This window comes from Schistocerca cancellata, chromosome 12 (assembly GCF_023864275.1).
Source record: "Schistocerca cancellata isolate TAMUIC-IGC-003103 chromosome 12, iqSchCanc2.1, whole genome shotgun sequence".
Classification (NCBI taxonomy): Eukaryota; Metazoa; Arthropoda; class Insecta; order Orthoptera; family Acrididae; genus Schistocerca; species Schistocerca cancellata.
In genome coordinates, this window is record NC_064637.1 from 53616175 (window position 1) to 53631969 (window position 15795).

General features: G+C 43.5%; 1 protein-coding gene across 1 annotated transcript in view; it reads right to left on the bottom strand.

Annotated features, from left to right (window-relative positions):
* LOC126109700 (uncharacterized) overlaps positions 1-15795 on the bottom strand; it is a 94076-nt gene that overhangs the window by 60416 nt on the left and 17865 nt on the right. Inside the window, exon 2 of the mRNA XM_049914752.1 lies at positions 4033-4177. Within this exon, the coding sequence (XP_049770709.1) occupies positions 4033-4177 (145 nt within the window). The remainder of the gene's footprint in view (positions 1-4032; positions 4178-15795) is intronic.

Here is a 15795-nt window from a genome sequence, read left to right on the forward strand (position 1 = left end):
ACAACTGAAGAAGATGAAAATCTATGAAACCTACAGAAAATGTTGCAACAAAGCTTATCTGTAATGATAATTATGTTAAAATAGTATCTGTAATTTGAGTTTATCAATAAATTGTCAAAATTCTAGCGTTGTACTATTATTTACTTTAATTTGGTTCAAAAAGGTCTTGAGTCCAAGATACAAAAAAATTAATTTGTAGAATGTGAAAATAAAAATTGACGATTTGAAGATGTAGATTTAATGGTTTCCAGGTAGACCTGTCCAAGTACCGGTACTTCATATCTTCTGCCATTGAAGCATAAAACAGTTTTCTTTGAATATCTCAAAATCATGTTTTATGGAGTTATGACCTTTCCATAATAACCGATTCGTAGTATATTGGTCGAGCGAGTGTTTTGTAAGCTACTTCGTTTGTTGACGGACTACACTTCCTCAGGATTCTTCCAGTGAATCTCAGTCTGACATCTGCCTTACTCGCGAATTGTTAAATGTTTTCGTTCCACTTCAAATCGCTCCGTACGTATACTCCTAGATAATTTACGCAAGTAACTGCTTCCTGTGACTGCTCTGCGGCTTTGTAATCATAATAATAAATGATCTTTTTGTTCATATATTCCGAATGCGTTATATTTGTTTATGTTGACTATCAACTGCCACCAAGGGTTGATTCTCTGCAAGTTTTGTTTCTTTTGCTAAAATTCTCTAGTGTCGCCACTTCCCTGTACACAAAAGCATCATGCACGAAATGGGTCAGTCAGCTTCCGACGTCATTCACTAACGTATTTTGTGATGTGGGACCCACGCTCGAGGATACTTCAACTCAATAAAGTGATTCAAATGGCTCTAAGCACTATGTCACTTAACATCTTAGGCCATCAGTCCCCTAGACTTAGAACTACCTAAGCCTAAAAAATCTAGGGGCATCACACACACCCATGCCCGAGGCAGGATTTGAGCCTGCGTCCGCGGCACCAGTGGGGTTCCAGACTGAAGCGCCTAGAATCGCTCGGTCACACGCCCGGCAACTCAGTAAAGACATGGCAATAATTACGAATCAAACGCAAACTCTGCCTTGTAACTTGCAACAGATTTTATTTCTCAATTGCATGACAGCAGTATATTGCAGTTACCCCAGAATAATATACATAATTGCCCTAGAATCTGAAACATTACTAAACAGACAAAATGTCTACAGGCGTCGAAGCCCACCCCAAACAACACGTAATTTCTGAAGTGTCGGCAGAAGTGCCAACACTGTTTTGTTTGAGGAGACCGAAATGCACGCTATAAGCTCACGCAGGCTGGCGTGAGGTCTGAAACAGGATACGTAATGAATGCTATAAAGAAAAGTACGTAGCTTCTGGAATACTTAACTTTAATCCACATTTGTAGAACATCCCTCTTGATGATACAGTATAGAATCTTAATATCAACTGAATAAGGCGCCTTGCTAGGTCGTAGCAAAAGTAGCGGAAGGCTATGCTAACTATCGTCTCGGCAAATGAGAGCGTAGTTGTCAGTGAACCGCTCCTTGCAAAGTCGGCTGTACAACTGGGGCGAGTGCTAGTACGTCTCTCTAGACCTGCCGTGTGGTGGCGCTCGGTCTGCAATCACTGACAGTGGCGACACGCGGGTCCGTCATATACTAGCGGACCGTGGCCGATTTAAAAGTTACCACCTAGCAAGTGTGGTGTCTGGCGGTGACACCACAATTTCAAAACCCTCTTTACGTAAATCTTAAGAACTATACAAATAATAACTGGTTGACTGACAAAAACTTCCACAGGAGGAGAACACGTTTTAAAATACAACAGCAGAAACAACTCACAGTTTCTCTTTCTGGATAAGATATGAAAAACCCAGTACAATGAAACCCATGTTTCAGGTATTACAAAATTTCAGTGACAAGTGACACATCAGAGTTGCGCGGAAACTACAACTCAGATCGAGCCGGAATGAAAGCTGAAAGGAACGGTGGATAAAGACGGACGCCTCGGCGTCACCAGGAACAAATAACTATTGTGATAGATTATTAGAACGATGGTAACGTTGACAATACAACACATATTTAACAACATTTTACGATGTAATAAGTGTCGAACTCATCGGATCTTGTGGGATTCTCGCAGTCAAAAAGGTTGCTTTTTGACGATGATATATTACCCACCCTACCTGGCCCTTTTCCGCGCGCCCCCCTGCTCACCACCACCATCTCTTCCCCTCCCTCCCTCCCTTCTTCAGTTCTCCCTCATCTCCTAGCGCCTGGCAGATCCTCTGTATTGATCATCATCAGTGTGCCACTTCAGTGTTGTGTTTAGTGCTGTTTCTCGTGTGCGTCAAGAGATGTGATTTTAATTGTGTCCTGCCTTGAGGTTCGCCGTCAGTGTTACATTACGTGCTATGACGTCTGTCGCTACCTGTATGCTCCTGTCATACTGTGCCTCGTGTTCTTTTAACCGTCGCAGTGTGTGGCTTTTTGTATGTGCTACTTTTAAACAGTTTTTTATCTCCATTTTACAGTCACACCGTTTTTTTGTCTATTGCCTTCCATGCTGTTCCCCCTTTTTTATATCTATGTTCACCTTATTCTCTCCTTTGCTGTTTTTAAATGTCTTCTATTGTTTTGTTCTGTCTTTCGGCTGAAGAGCAGCGCCTATGCTGCTGCCAGCCCGCCCCGATGGGGAATTGAAACACAATAAAGGCAAAAAAAAAAAAGGATGATATATACTCATGTCTGACAGTATGTAAGTTATGTACATTTCTCATTAATTTTCATAAATACGCTATTATCTTAATGAAATGACTGTCTAATTTAGTATATACACTCTGTACTTCATATTAGTGGCAGAATGTAAGTTATGTGCATTTCTAATTAATTTTTATAATTACGCTATTATCTTAATGAAATGATTGTCTAATTTTGTATATACACTCTGTACGTCATTTTTGTGTTTAAGTAACTTCTGCACTGTTACCTGAAAATGGCCCTAAGGCCGATATTGCAATCGTAATAATAAATATTTCATACAGTCAACGGTGGCTATGATGGCTTTTGTTGTTGTGGTCTTCAGTCCTGAGATTGGTTTCGTGCAGCTCTCCATGCTACTCTATCCTGTGCAAGCTTCTTCATGTCCCAGTACTTACTGCAACCTACATCCTTCTGAAAATGCTTAGTGTATTCATCTCTTGGTCTCCCTCTACGATTTTTACCTTCCACGCTGCCCTCCAATGCTAAATTTGTGATGCCTCAGAACATGTCCTACCAACCGATCCCTTCTTCTAGTCAAGTTGTGCCAGAAACTTCTCCCCAATTCTACTCAATACCTCCTCATTAGTTATGTGATCTACCCATCTAATCTTCAGCATTCTTCTGTTGCACCACATTTCGAAAGCTTCTATTCTCTTCTTGTCTATACTATTTATCGACCATGTTCCACTTCCATACTTGGTTAAACTCCATACAAATACTTTCAGAAACGACTTCCTGACACTTAAATCTATACTCGATGTTAACAAATTTCTCTTCTTCAAAAACGCTTTCCTTGCCATTGCCAGTCTACATTTTATATCCTCTCTACTTCGACCACATCAGTTATTTTGCTCCCCAAATAGCAATACTCCTTTACTACTTTAAGTGTCTCATTTCCTAATCTAAAAAAATAAATAGCTGTCAAGATATATGTCGAGTATAACAAGGATAGTGGACTTTTATAATACTTTTATGTCATCTATAATAAAGATTTCGGGGATAACAGTTTCCTCTTTCAACACTATCATTTCCCAAACAACAGCCATTTTTCACATATCAGATATCTGGTGTGTAAAACAGATCCATATTATATAAGATTACTGATAGCTAGAAAATATCGATAATTTAACATCGACTGTATTGAGAAGTCTCGATCATTTACTGTATGCTCGGTATACCACTGCTTCAGAAAATTTGGCAGTCCCTACTTGCTAGTGAAACTATCCTATGTAGTGGTCCAGGAGGATGTCCGTATGGTAGAGAGGTGGAGATCGACTACTCACGATGCTGGACTCGATGCCCTCGTCCGGCAGCGGCAGCGGGTCCAGGCCGCTGGACACTATGAAGGTTGATATGCCGTCGATCAGGCGGTCGAACAGCTCGTTGAATTCGATACTCAGGCGGCCGCCGGCCTGACGCAGCTGAGGCCTGTGTGCAGAACAAGTGTTTGCCGGGTAAACAGGTAAAGGCTGACATACAGGGAATGAATCATGCATCTTGCTGACACAGGTAACAGACTGGTCAACAAAAACAACTACATTTCTAATTAAAACGTGATTTCCTTAACAATTAAACAGTATGTAGTAACACTTAAAGTGAACTAAGTTGTGAACAGTAGCCTATTTTTTTTCCACCCATTAAAATGAAACGGGAAATTTTTGGCCGTAGGCGAATGTGCTGCAGGGTCGTGAATCTACGACGTGAATGTGCGGCCACGGAGGGTGTCTTTCATTGTTGGAAAAAGCCAAAAGTCACTAGGAGCCAGGTCAGGTGAGTAGAGAGCATGAGGAATCACTTCAAAGTTGTTATCACGAAGAAATTGTTGCGTAACGTTAGCTCGACGCGCGGGTGCGTTGTCTTGGTGAAACAGCACACGCACAGCCATTCCCGGACGTTTTTGTTGCAGTGCAGGAAGGAATTGGTTCTTCAAAACATTTTCGTAAGATGCACCTGTTACCGTAGAGCCCTTTGGAACGCAATGGGTAAGGATTACGCCCTCACTCTCCCAGAACATTGACACCATCATTTTTTTCAGCACTGGCGGTTACCCGAAATTTTATTGGTGGCGGTGAATCTGTGTGCTTCCATTGAGGTGACTGGCGCATTGTTTCTGGATTGAAAAATGGCATCCATGTCTCATCCATTGTCACAACCGACGAAAAGAAAGTCCCATTCATGCTGTTATTGCGCATCAGCATTGCTTGGCAACATGCCACACGGGCAGCCGTGTAGTCGTCCGTCAGCATTCGTGGCACCCACCTGGATGACACTTTTCGCATTTTCAGGTCGTCATGCAGGATTGTGTGCACAGAACCTACAGAAATGCCAACTCTGGAGGCGATCTGTTCAACAGTCATTCGGCGATCTCCCAAAACAATTCTCCCCACTTTCTCGATCATGTCGTCAGACCGGCTCGTGCGAGCCCGAGGTTGTTTCGGTTTGTTGTCACACGATGTTCTACCTTCATTAAACTGTCGCACCCACGAACGCACTTTCGACAAATCCATAACTCCATCACCACATGTCTCCTTCAACTGTCGATGAATTTCAATTGGTTTCACACCACGCAAATTCAGAAAACGAATGATTGCACGCTGTTCAAGTAACGAAAACATCGCCATTTTAAGTATTTAAAACAGTTCTCATTGTCGCCGCTGGCGGTAAAATTCCGTCTGCCGTATGGTGCTGCCATCTCTGGGACGTATTGACAATGAACGCGATCTCATTTTTTAACAGTGCTCATGTTCTATCTCTTTTCAGTCCAGAGAAAAAAAAATCGGATGCCTTAGAATTTGATTGCACCTCATACAAATAGGTAAATAGATGTAATGTGTAACCTGGAAGTGATAATGGCATGTGTGGTTGAGGGTACATTGTTTTGTCTCATCTATCTTCTCGTTTGGTTCCCAGAATAGTATGCTTCTGTACGTTATTTACCTGATATTCATTTATGTAATTTGCATTATCTTTAAAGGATACATATATGTATAGGGCTGACGAAATTTCAGATCCTTCATTTTTGTTCTATAAATGTACGTCTTGTTGTATGAATTTTATCACATATATGAAAAACGGTAAACAGTAATTGACAGTAAGATAACGCAATGTGAGGACAGACTTTATTCTTTCCGTGCGGTTCTAGGCGCTACAGTCTGCAGCCGAGCGACCGCTACGGTTCGACTCCTGCCTCGGGCATGGATGTGTGTGATGTCCTTAGGTTAGTTAGGACTAATTAGTTCTACGTTCTAGGCGACTGATGACCTCAGAAGTTAAGTCGCATAGTGCTGAGAGCCATTTGAACCATTTGAACTTTATTCTTTGAACCATACTTCGATACGAGGCGTATGGCTTCCGACGGTGTGGTAAATACTTTCAAGCAACGATTTTCTGCTCTTCATAGTGTCAGCAGTCCATGCACTGTGCGCTCAAGCTCGCTTGCTCTGTGTTATTCCACTGCTGGATATGCATGTTCGGTATAGTACAGGTCCAGCCATGCCAGGAACGTAGATGTGGCTCTAAACGAGTCTTGCCGGATTATCACGGGTTGCTTAAGACCTACTCCTGTGGACAAACTCCATTGTCTCGCTGGCATACCTCCTCCTGAAATCAGACGTGACGTAGCTGCGAGGTATCAGAAAAGTAAGGCCACAAAGAAGGAAGCCCATCCACTATATGGTCGTCAGCCCGCACGTCCTAGGCTGAAATCAAGAAGGAGCTTTCTGACAATTACTGAGGCTGTCATCTAGAATCCACATGCGGCAAGGATCTCGCCACGCGATTATATATATATATATATATATATATATACAGGGTGAGTCACCTAACGTTACCGCTGGATATATTTCGTAAACCACATCAAATACTGACGAATCGATTCCACAGACCGCACGTGAGGAGAGGTGCTAGTGTAATTGATTAATACAAACCATAAAAAAATGAACGGAAGTATGTTTTTTATCACAAACCTACGTTTTTTTAATGGAACCACGTTAGTTTTGTTAGCACATCTGAACATATAAACAAATACGTAATCAGTGCCGTTTGTTGCATTGTAAAATGTTAATTACATCCGGAGATATTGTAACCTAAATTTGACGCTTGAGTACCACTCCTCCGCTGTTCGATCGTGTGTATCGGAGAGCACCGAATTACGTACGGATCCAAAGGGAACGGTGATGGACCTTAGCTACAGAAGAGACTGGGACAGCACATTACGTGCACATGCTAACACCTTTTTATTGGTCTTTTTCACTGACGCACATGTACATTAACATGAGGAGTGAGGTACACGTACACACGTGGTTTCCGTTTTCAATTACGGTGTGGAATAGAGTGTGTCCCGACATGTCAGCCCAATAGATGTTCAATGTGGTGGCCATCATTTGCTGCACACAATTGCAATCTCTGGCGTAATGAATATCGTACACGCCGCAGTATATCTGGTGTAATGTCGCCGCAGGCTGCCACAATACGTTGTTTCATATCCTGTGGGGTTGTAGGCACATCACGGTACACATTCTCCTTTAACGTACCCCACAGAAAGAAGTCCAGAGGTGTAAGATCAGGAGAACGGGGTGGCCAATTAATGCGTCCTCCACGTCCTATGAAACGCCCGTCGAACATCCTGTCAAGAGTCAGCCTAGTGTTAATTGCTGAATGTGCAGGTGCACCATCATGCTGATACCACATACGTCGACGCGTTTCCAGTGGGACACACTCTATTCCAATTCGTAATTGAAAACGGAAACCACGTGTGTACGTGTACCTCACCCCTCAGGGTAATGTACATGTGCGTCAGTGAAAAAGACCAATAAAACGGTGTTAGAATGTGGACGTAATGTGCTGTTCCAGTCTCTCTTGGATCCCTACGTAATTCGGTGCTCTCCGATACACACGATCGAACAGCGGAGGAATGGTACCCAAGCGTCAACTTTAGGTTACAATATCTCCGGATGTAATTAACATTTTACAATGCTACAAACGGCACTAATTACGTATTTGTTTATATGTTCAGGTGTGCTAACAAACCTAACGGGGTTCCATTTAAAAAAAACGTAGGTTTGCGTTAAAAAACATACTTCCGTGCATTCTTTATGGTTTGTATTAACCAATTACACTATCCCCTCTCCTCACGTTCGATCTGTGGAATCGATTCCTCAGTATTTGATGTGGTTTACAATATATATATATATATACTCCTGGAAATTGAAATAAGAACACCGTGAATTCATTGTCCCAGGAAGGGGAAACTTTATTGACACATTCCTGGGGTCAGATACATCATATGATCACACTGACAGAACCACAGGCACATAGACACAGGCAACAGAGCATGCACAATGTCGGCACTAGTACAGTGTATATCCACCTTTCGCAGCAATGCAGGCTGCTATTCTCCCATGGAGACGATCGTAGAGATGCTGGATGTAGTCCTGTGGAACGGCTTGCCATGCCATTTCCACCTGGCGCCTCAGTTATACCAGCGTTCGTGCTGGACGTGCAGACCGCGTGAGACGACGCTTCGTCCAGTCCCAAACATGCTCAATGGGGGACTGATCCGGAGATCTTGCTGGCCAGGGTAGTTGACTTACACCTTCTAGAGCACGTTGGGTGGCACGGGATACATGCGGACGTGCATTGTCCTGTTGGAACAGCAAGTTCCCTTGCCGGTCTAGGAATGGTAGAACGATGGGTTCGATGACGGTTTGGATGTACCGTGCACTATTCAGTGTTCCCTCGACGATCACCAGTGGTGTACGGCCAGTGTAGGAGATCGCTCCCCACACCATGATGCCGGGTGTTGGCCCTGTGTGCCTCGGTCGTATGCAGTCCTGATTGTGGCGCTCACCTGCACGGCGCCAAACACGCATACGACCATCATTGGCACCAAGGCAGAACCGACTCTCATCGCTGAAGACGACACGTCTCCATTCGTCCCTCCATTCACGCGTGTCGCGACACCACTGGAGGCGGGCTGCACGATGTTGGGGCGTGAGCAGAAGACGGCCTAACGGTGTGCGGGACCGTAGCCCAGCTTCATGGAGACGGTTGCGAATGGTCCCCGCCGATACCCCAGGAGCAACAGTGTCCCTAATTTGCTGGGAAGTGGCGGTGCGGTCCCCTACGGCACTGCGTAGGAACCTACGGTCTTGGCGTGCATCCGTGCGTCGCTGCGGTCCGGTCCCAGGTCGACGGGCACGTGCACCTTCCGCCGACCACTGGCGACAACATCGATGTACTGTGGAGACCTCACGCCCACGGAGCTCCGTATGCCACGGCAAACTGGCTGACACTGACGGCGGCGGTGCACAAATGCTGCGCAGCTAGCGCCATTCGACGGCCAACACCGCGGTTCCTGGTGTGTCCGCTGTGCCGTGCGTGTGATCATTGCTTGTACAGCCCTCTCGCAGTGTCCGGAGCATTTATGGTGGGTCTGACACATCGGTGTCAATGTGTTCTTTTTTCCATTTCCAGGAGTGTATATATATATATATCAGAATTGACACAGCTGTCATGACAAAGAATCAATTTTTGCATACTACTCCGTTTGTATAATAATACACATGGGATGATTCAGCTATTTCTACCGATGTCGTTCCATGCAACCCTCAGTGTTATTTCAGGCCTTCAAACAGCACGCGCGGGATTTTCATACTCTCTCTCACTATGCGCAAGCTATTAGAGCTACAAACATAATGCACTGGACCGTTTTATATGAAATTTAAAGTAGTTAAATTTTGTTCTACGATAAGTTTCCGCTAGAGGCAGTACTTTTCGAGTTATTCAAGAAAACCGTACAAATGTGATATTAAAACGCATCCCACTGCAACATTCAGTCCCCACCAGTCAGTATTTCTAGTACGTTTCCCGTACTCTGTACAAAAGTTTACGACTGCAACAATTAGTTCCCACTCTCAACCTTTTTGGTGACCTTATACCGCCATCAGCTTAATCTAGCGCTTTCAAACTGTAATACATGTAAAACAAATGTTTGTACAAATTTTACCTAACAACTTTTTGAAATTTAACAGCATAAAATAAACAACTACGTCGTAATAACATTTATAAAAGTCGCTTTTCTTTCGTTACCGTCACGGAGTCTTTGGTCTTCTGCGTAACATCCTCAACTACACTATTGGCCATTAAAATTGCTACACCACGAACATGACGTGCTACCGACGCTAAATTTAACCGACGGGAAGAAGATGCTGTGATATGCAAATGATTAGCTTTTCAGAGCATTCACACAAGGTTGGCGTCGGTGGCAACACCTACAACGTGCTGACATCAGGAAAGTTTCCAACCGATTTCTCATACACAAACAGCAGTTGCCCGGCGTTGCCTGGTGAAACGTTGTTGTGATGCGTCTTGTAAGGAGGAGAAATGCGTACCATCACGTTTCCGACTTTGATAAAAGTCGGATTGTAGCAATCGCGATTGCGGTTTATCGTATCGCGATATTGCTGCTCGTGTTGGTCGAGATCCAATGAGTGTTAGCAGAATATGGAATCGGTGGGTTCAGGAGGGTAATACGGAACGCCGTGCTGGATCCCAGCGGCCTCGTATCACTAGCAGTCGAGATGACAGGCATCTTACCCGCATCGCTGTAACGGATCGTGCAGTCACGTCTCGATGCCTCAGTCAACAGATAGGGACGTTTGCCAGACTACAACCATCTGCACGAACTGTTCGACGTCTTTTGCAGCAGCATGGACTATCAGCTCGGACACCATTGCTGCGGCTACCCTAGACAATGCATCACAGACAGGAGCGGCTGCGATGGTGTATTTGACGACGAACCTGGGTGCACGAATGGCAAAGATGGCAAAACTTCATTTTACAGCATCATGATTGTAGCATCCGTGTTTGGCGACATCGCGGTAAACGCACATTTGAAGCGTGTATTCGTCATCGCCATACTGGCGTATCACCCGGCATGACGGTATGGGGTGCCATTGGCTACACGTCTCGCTCACCTCTTGTTAGCATTGATGGCACTTAGAACAGTGGACGTTACATCTGAGATGTGTTACGACCCGTGGCTCTACCCTTCATTCGATCCCTGTGAAACCCTACATTTCAGCAGGATAATGCACGATCGCATGTTGCAGGTCCTGTACGGGCCTTTCTCAATACTGAAAATGTTCTACTGCTGCCCTGGCCAGCACATTCTCCAGGTCTCTCACCAATTGAGAACGTCTGGCCAATGGTGGCCGAGCAACTGGCTCGTCACATTACGCCAGTAACTACTCTTGATGAACTGTGGTATCGTGTTGAAGTTGCATGGGCAGCTGTACCTGTACACGCCACCCGAGCTCTGTTTGACTCAATGCGCAGGCGTATCGATGCCGTTGTTACGGCCAGAGGTACTGATTTCTCAGGATCTATGCACCCTAATTGAGTTAAACTGTAATCACATGTCATTTCTAGTATAATATATTTGTCCAATTAATACCCATTTATCATCTGCATTTTATCTTGGTGTAGCAATTTTAAAGGCCATAGTGTATTTGCTGGATCTATCCCAATCTGTCTTCCTCTACAGTTTTTGCCCTCTACAGCTCCCTCTATTACAACGGAAATCACTCCTCGATATCTGAACAGGTGACCTATCATCCTGTCCCTTCTCCTTGCCAGTGTTTTCCACATCTTCCTCTTCAATTCTACGCAAAACCACCTCATTTCCGTGCCTTATCAGTACAGCTAATTTTGAACATTCCTCTGTAGCACCACAGCTAAAGTGCTTCGATTCTCTTCTGCTACGGTTTTCCCACAGTCCATGTTTCATTACCAAATGTACATCCTCAGAAATTTCTTCCTCAAATTAAGACCTGTGATTGATAGTAGTAGACTTCTCTTGGACAGGAATGCCCTGTTTTCCAGTGCTAGTCTGTTTCTGATGTCTTCCTTGTTCCGTCCGTCATTACTGATTTTGCTGCCTAGGAAGCAGAATTCCTTAACTTCATCTACTTCGTGACTACCAGTCCTGATGTTCAGTTTCTCGCTGTTTTCATTTCTGCTACTTCTCATGACTTTCGTACTTCCTCAGTTTTCTCTCAGTCCCTACAGCCTCACTCATTACACTCTTCATTCCATACAGCAGGTCATGTAGTTCTTCTTCACTTTCACTCAGAATAGCAATGTCATCAGCTAATCGCATCACTGGTATCATTTCACCTTCAATTTTAATTCCACTACTGAAACTTTCCTTTGTTTTCATCATTGCTTGCTGGGCGGAGTGGCCGCGAGATTTGAGGCATCAAACCTCCAGCGAGAGGTTCGAGTCCTCCCTCACGCATGTGTGTGTGTGTTGTTCCTAGCATAAGTTAGTTTAAGTAGTATGTAGGTGTAGGGACCGATGATCTAAGCAATTTGGTCCCTTACGAATTGAAATACACACGTCCATCATTGCTTCTTCGATGTACAGATTGAAACTTTCTTTTGTTTCCGTCATTGCTTCTTCGACGTATAGATTGAGCAGTATAGGCGAAAGAGTACATCCCTGTCTTATACCCTGTCTAATCCGAACACTTCGCTCTTGGTCGTCCACTCTCATTATTCACTCTTGACTTATTGTACATTACATGTCTCTCCGTACAGCTTACCCCTATTTTTCTCAGAATTTCGAACATCTTGCACCACTTTACGTTGACGAAAGCTTTTTCCAGGAACAAATAAATTAATAATTTTAACGCAATACCTGACTATTGTGGTGGCGGAAACAACTCAATCAATTCTGACCAAAAAATGTCGAATTTTAGGAAGATTTCATGCAATCAGAAATTTTGTACAGTAATAAGAGGGAGTGCCACGAATGCTGACTGGTGAGGGATAAGAGTGTGTGTGTGTGTGTGTGTGTGTGTGTGTGTGTGTGTGTGTGTGTGTGTATGTGTATATGTGTGTGTGTGTCAACAAAATTCTGTTAATTTTCTCTGTAGGACTAACAGTTTGCGTGTAGCGAGCGAAAAAATACGAAAATCTCGCCCGCAGTTTTTAAAGGCCAGATATAACATTGCAGGTTGCATAAAACGACATCGGTAGGGGCAGGTGGATGACATTGTATATATTAGCATACTTATATGCTAGTACACACATATAATGCTACGATGTTGTGGAACTGTTGACATACTACAGAGGCACTTGTAAGCTGTAGTCAGAAAATGCATTCTTCCTAAACATAAACATGGCGACCAGAGTATGCAACAGCAACAAATGCGTAGCTAACATAGATTAACGTATCGATAGCGAAACTAAATCGCGTATGAAGAGTTTTGTCTAATGTGTAACCTCGTATGGGAATGAAACAGGGAAGTTAAACAGCTTAGAAAAGAAGTTAAGGGAAATTTTTGGATAATGGTACTACAGGACAAGGGTGAACACAAGGGAAAAAGTATACACACATTACACAGTGTTTTGTTGTCAAAAGTATCGTCACTGCGGCACAGCGTCACAGCTCGGTTATTGGAGGAACAAATACATTGTCCAGTTTATATTCATTGCCACTAGATATCGGATGTCTTCCATTTCATTGGTTGACTGTAATCGCCCCACGGAAAATTACCCTCTACCACGCCATAATTAATAATGTCAATCAAATCATCCACATTTATTTACGTTTGAAAAGTATCTGAGCAGATTTTCTAGTAATATATGCGCCGACAGCTCGTCGACGCCAAGGTATTTTTCTAGTACGTTTATTCTTTGGAACAACAGAGGTACATGGTTATTATAGAGGTACATGGTTATTATAGAGGGAGAGAGAAAGGAACAGCTTCGGAAAGTATCGGTTGGAAGATTTTCGGATTGCTAAAGGAGATTTTATTTACTCTTCTTCGCGCTAAAGCGAGACAGGAAAGTTTGTGCCGCTAGCGTGGTAGATAAAGAGAAAGAAGGACTTGAAAAAGTAAATTGCATGAGACTTAAAATCCACGGAAACGGAACATGTACGGAAATGGATTCAATATACAATTTTCCTCAGAAATAAGGTTTGTGACCATTTTATTCTAGAGTGAATGACGAATGCGTTCTCTGTCTGAATCATTGATGATTGTCTGGGCCCTGTACTTAATTGGGAAGTATCAGCTGTGACGAAGAGAGCCTGCAATCTCTGAGTTTTATTGAAATCGTCCAAAAAGGCTTCGTCCACATCTGATATTTTAGATCTGTCGTAAACTGAACGAAGTGTTCAAACGATCGATTTTCCCAACTGAATGCAGCGCTTAATAATAATAACGTATGTAAAGATCTTTTCTAGCAAGCCAGCCGCTGAATATTAAGAAGAAAGGGCTCCACCAGAGATTCTACTAGGCTGATTTAATGTAACTTATATTTGAACTGTACACAGATAAAGGACAGAGAGAGAGAGAGAGCGAATGGAATTCTAGAAGTTACTCAGAATCCTCCCATTAGTATAATGTTTTGTCTGTCTTTGCACGGATAAGCCTGATAAGAAAATCTAAGCCCTTGACTTTATTGTACAGAATTGTGTGTGAGGGTGAGAGAGCGATAAAGGCGACAGATACACTTCTGTACAGACAAAACATTACACCAAGTTAGCGGCTAGCTGCATTAACACACACATAGACTTTCATCAAAACCAAAGTAGTAAGAGAATTCATTAGATGACGACACATGATGTAAAATGGCTACTCTGCAGCGGAAATCGTTTTGTGTTCTCGAGTTTGCGAAGTGTAATTCCTTTATTATAGTGCGAAAACGTTTCAGGTTGAGGAGCCAGTGTCGACATTTTCTAGACATAGAATGCGTATGTAAAAGAAAGAGGGCTGGCGGCTCTAGTGTTTCCGATGAAAATGATACCGTTCCTCACAGGCGACTATTAATCACATTGCGTGTATATGGAGTATCGCCTCAGTTGTGTGACTGGATTCGTGATTTCGTCTCAGAGAGGTCACAGTTCGTAGCGATAAACGGTAACTCAGCGAGTAGAACAGAAGTGATATCTGGCGTTCCGCAAGGTAGTGTCATAGGCCCTCTACTGTTCCTGATTTACATAAATGATCTAGGTGATTATCTGAGCAGCCCCTTAGATTGATTGCAGATGACGCTGTAATTTACCGTCTAGTAAAATCAGCAGACGATCATTTCCAATTACAAAATAATCTGTATGGTGTGAAAAGTGGCAGTTGGACCTAACAAAGATAAGTACGAGGTCATCCACATGGGTACTAGAAGAAATCCGATAAAGTTTGGGTATGCGATAAATCGCACAAATCTAAGGGCTGTCAATTCGACTAAATACCTAGGAATTACAATTACGAGCAAATTAAATTGGAAAGACCACATAGATAATATTGTGGGGAAGGCGAAACAAAGACAGTTCTTTGTTGGCAGTACACTTAGAAGATGCGACAAACACACTAAAGAGACAACCTACATCACACTTGTCCGTCCTCTGCTGGAATATTGCTGCGCGATATGGGATCCTTACCAGGTAGGATTAACTGAGGACATCGAAAGAGTGCAAGGAAGGGCAGCTCGTTTCGTGTTATCGCGCAATAGGGGTGAGAGTGTCACTGATACGATACGCGAGTTGGGGTGGCAGTCACTGAAACAAAGGTGGTTTTCTTTGCGGCGAGATCTATTTACGAAATTTCAATCACCAAGTCCCCTTCCGAATACGAAAATATTTTGTTGACACCCACCTACGTGGGGAGAAATGAGGTTCATAATAAATTAAGAGAAATCAGAGCTCGAACGGAAAGGTGTTCCTTTTTCCCACGCGCCATTCGAGAGTGGAATGGTAGAGAAGTAGTACGAAAATGGTTGGATGAACCCTCTGCCAGGCACTTAAGCGTGAGTTGCAGAGTAACCATGTAGATGTAGAGGCAGAATGTCTCACGCAGCCGAACTGCCTTCTAAAGTAGTCCTACAAAATCAGCTGATCGTACCAAGCAGGAATTAACAGCTGCCTACAACAACAACGTGTTGTGTTTTCAGGCGTCGGTTGGTCGTGAAGTCATACAAGTTACAGCTGTTACAGGCTGTACGTCACGACGACAAATGAAAACGTGTGTCTTTCGCTTTCG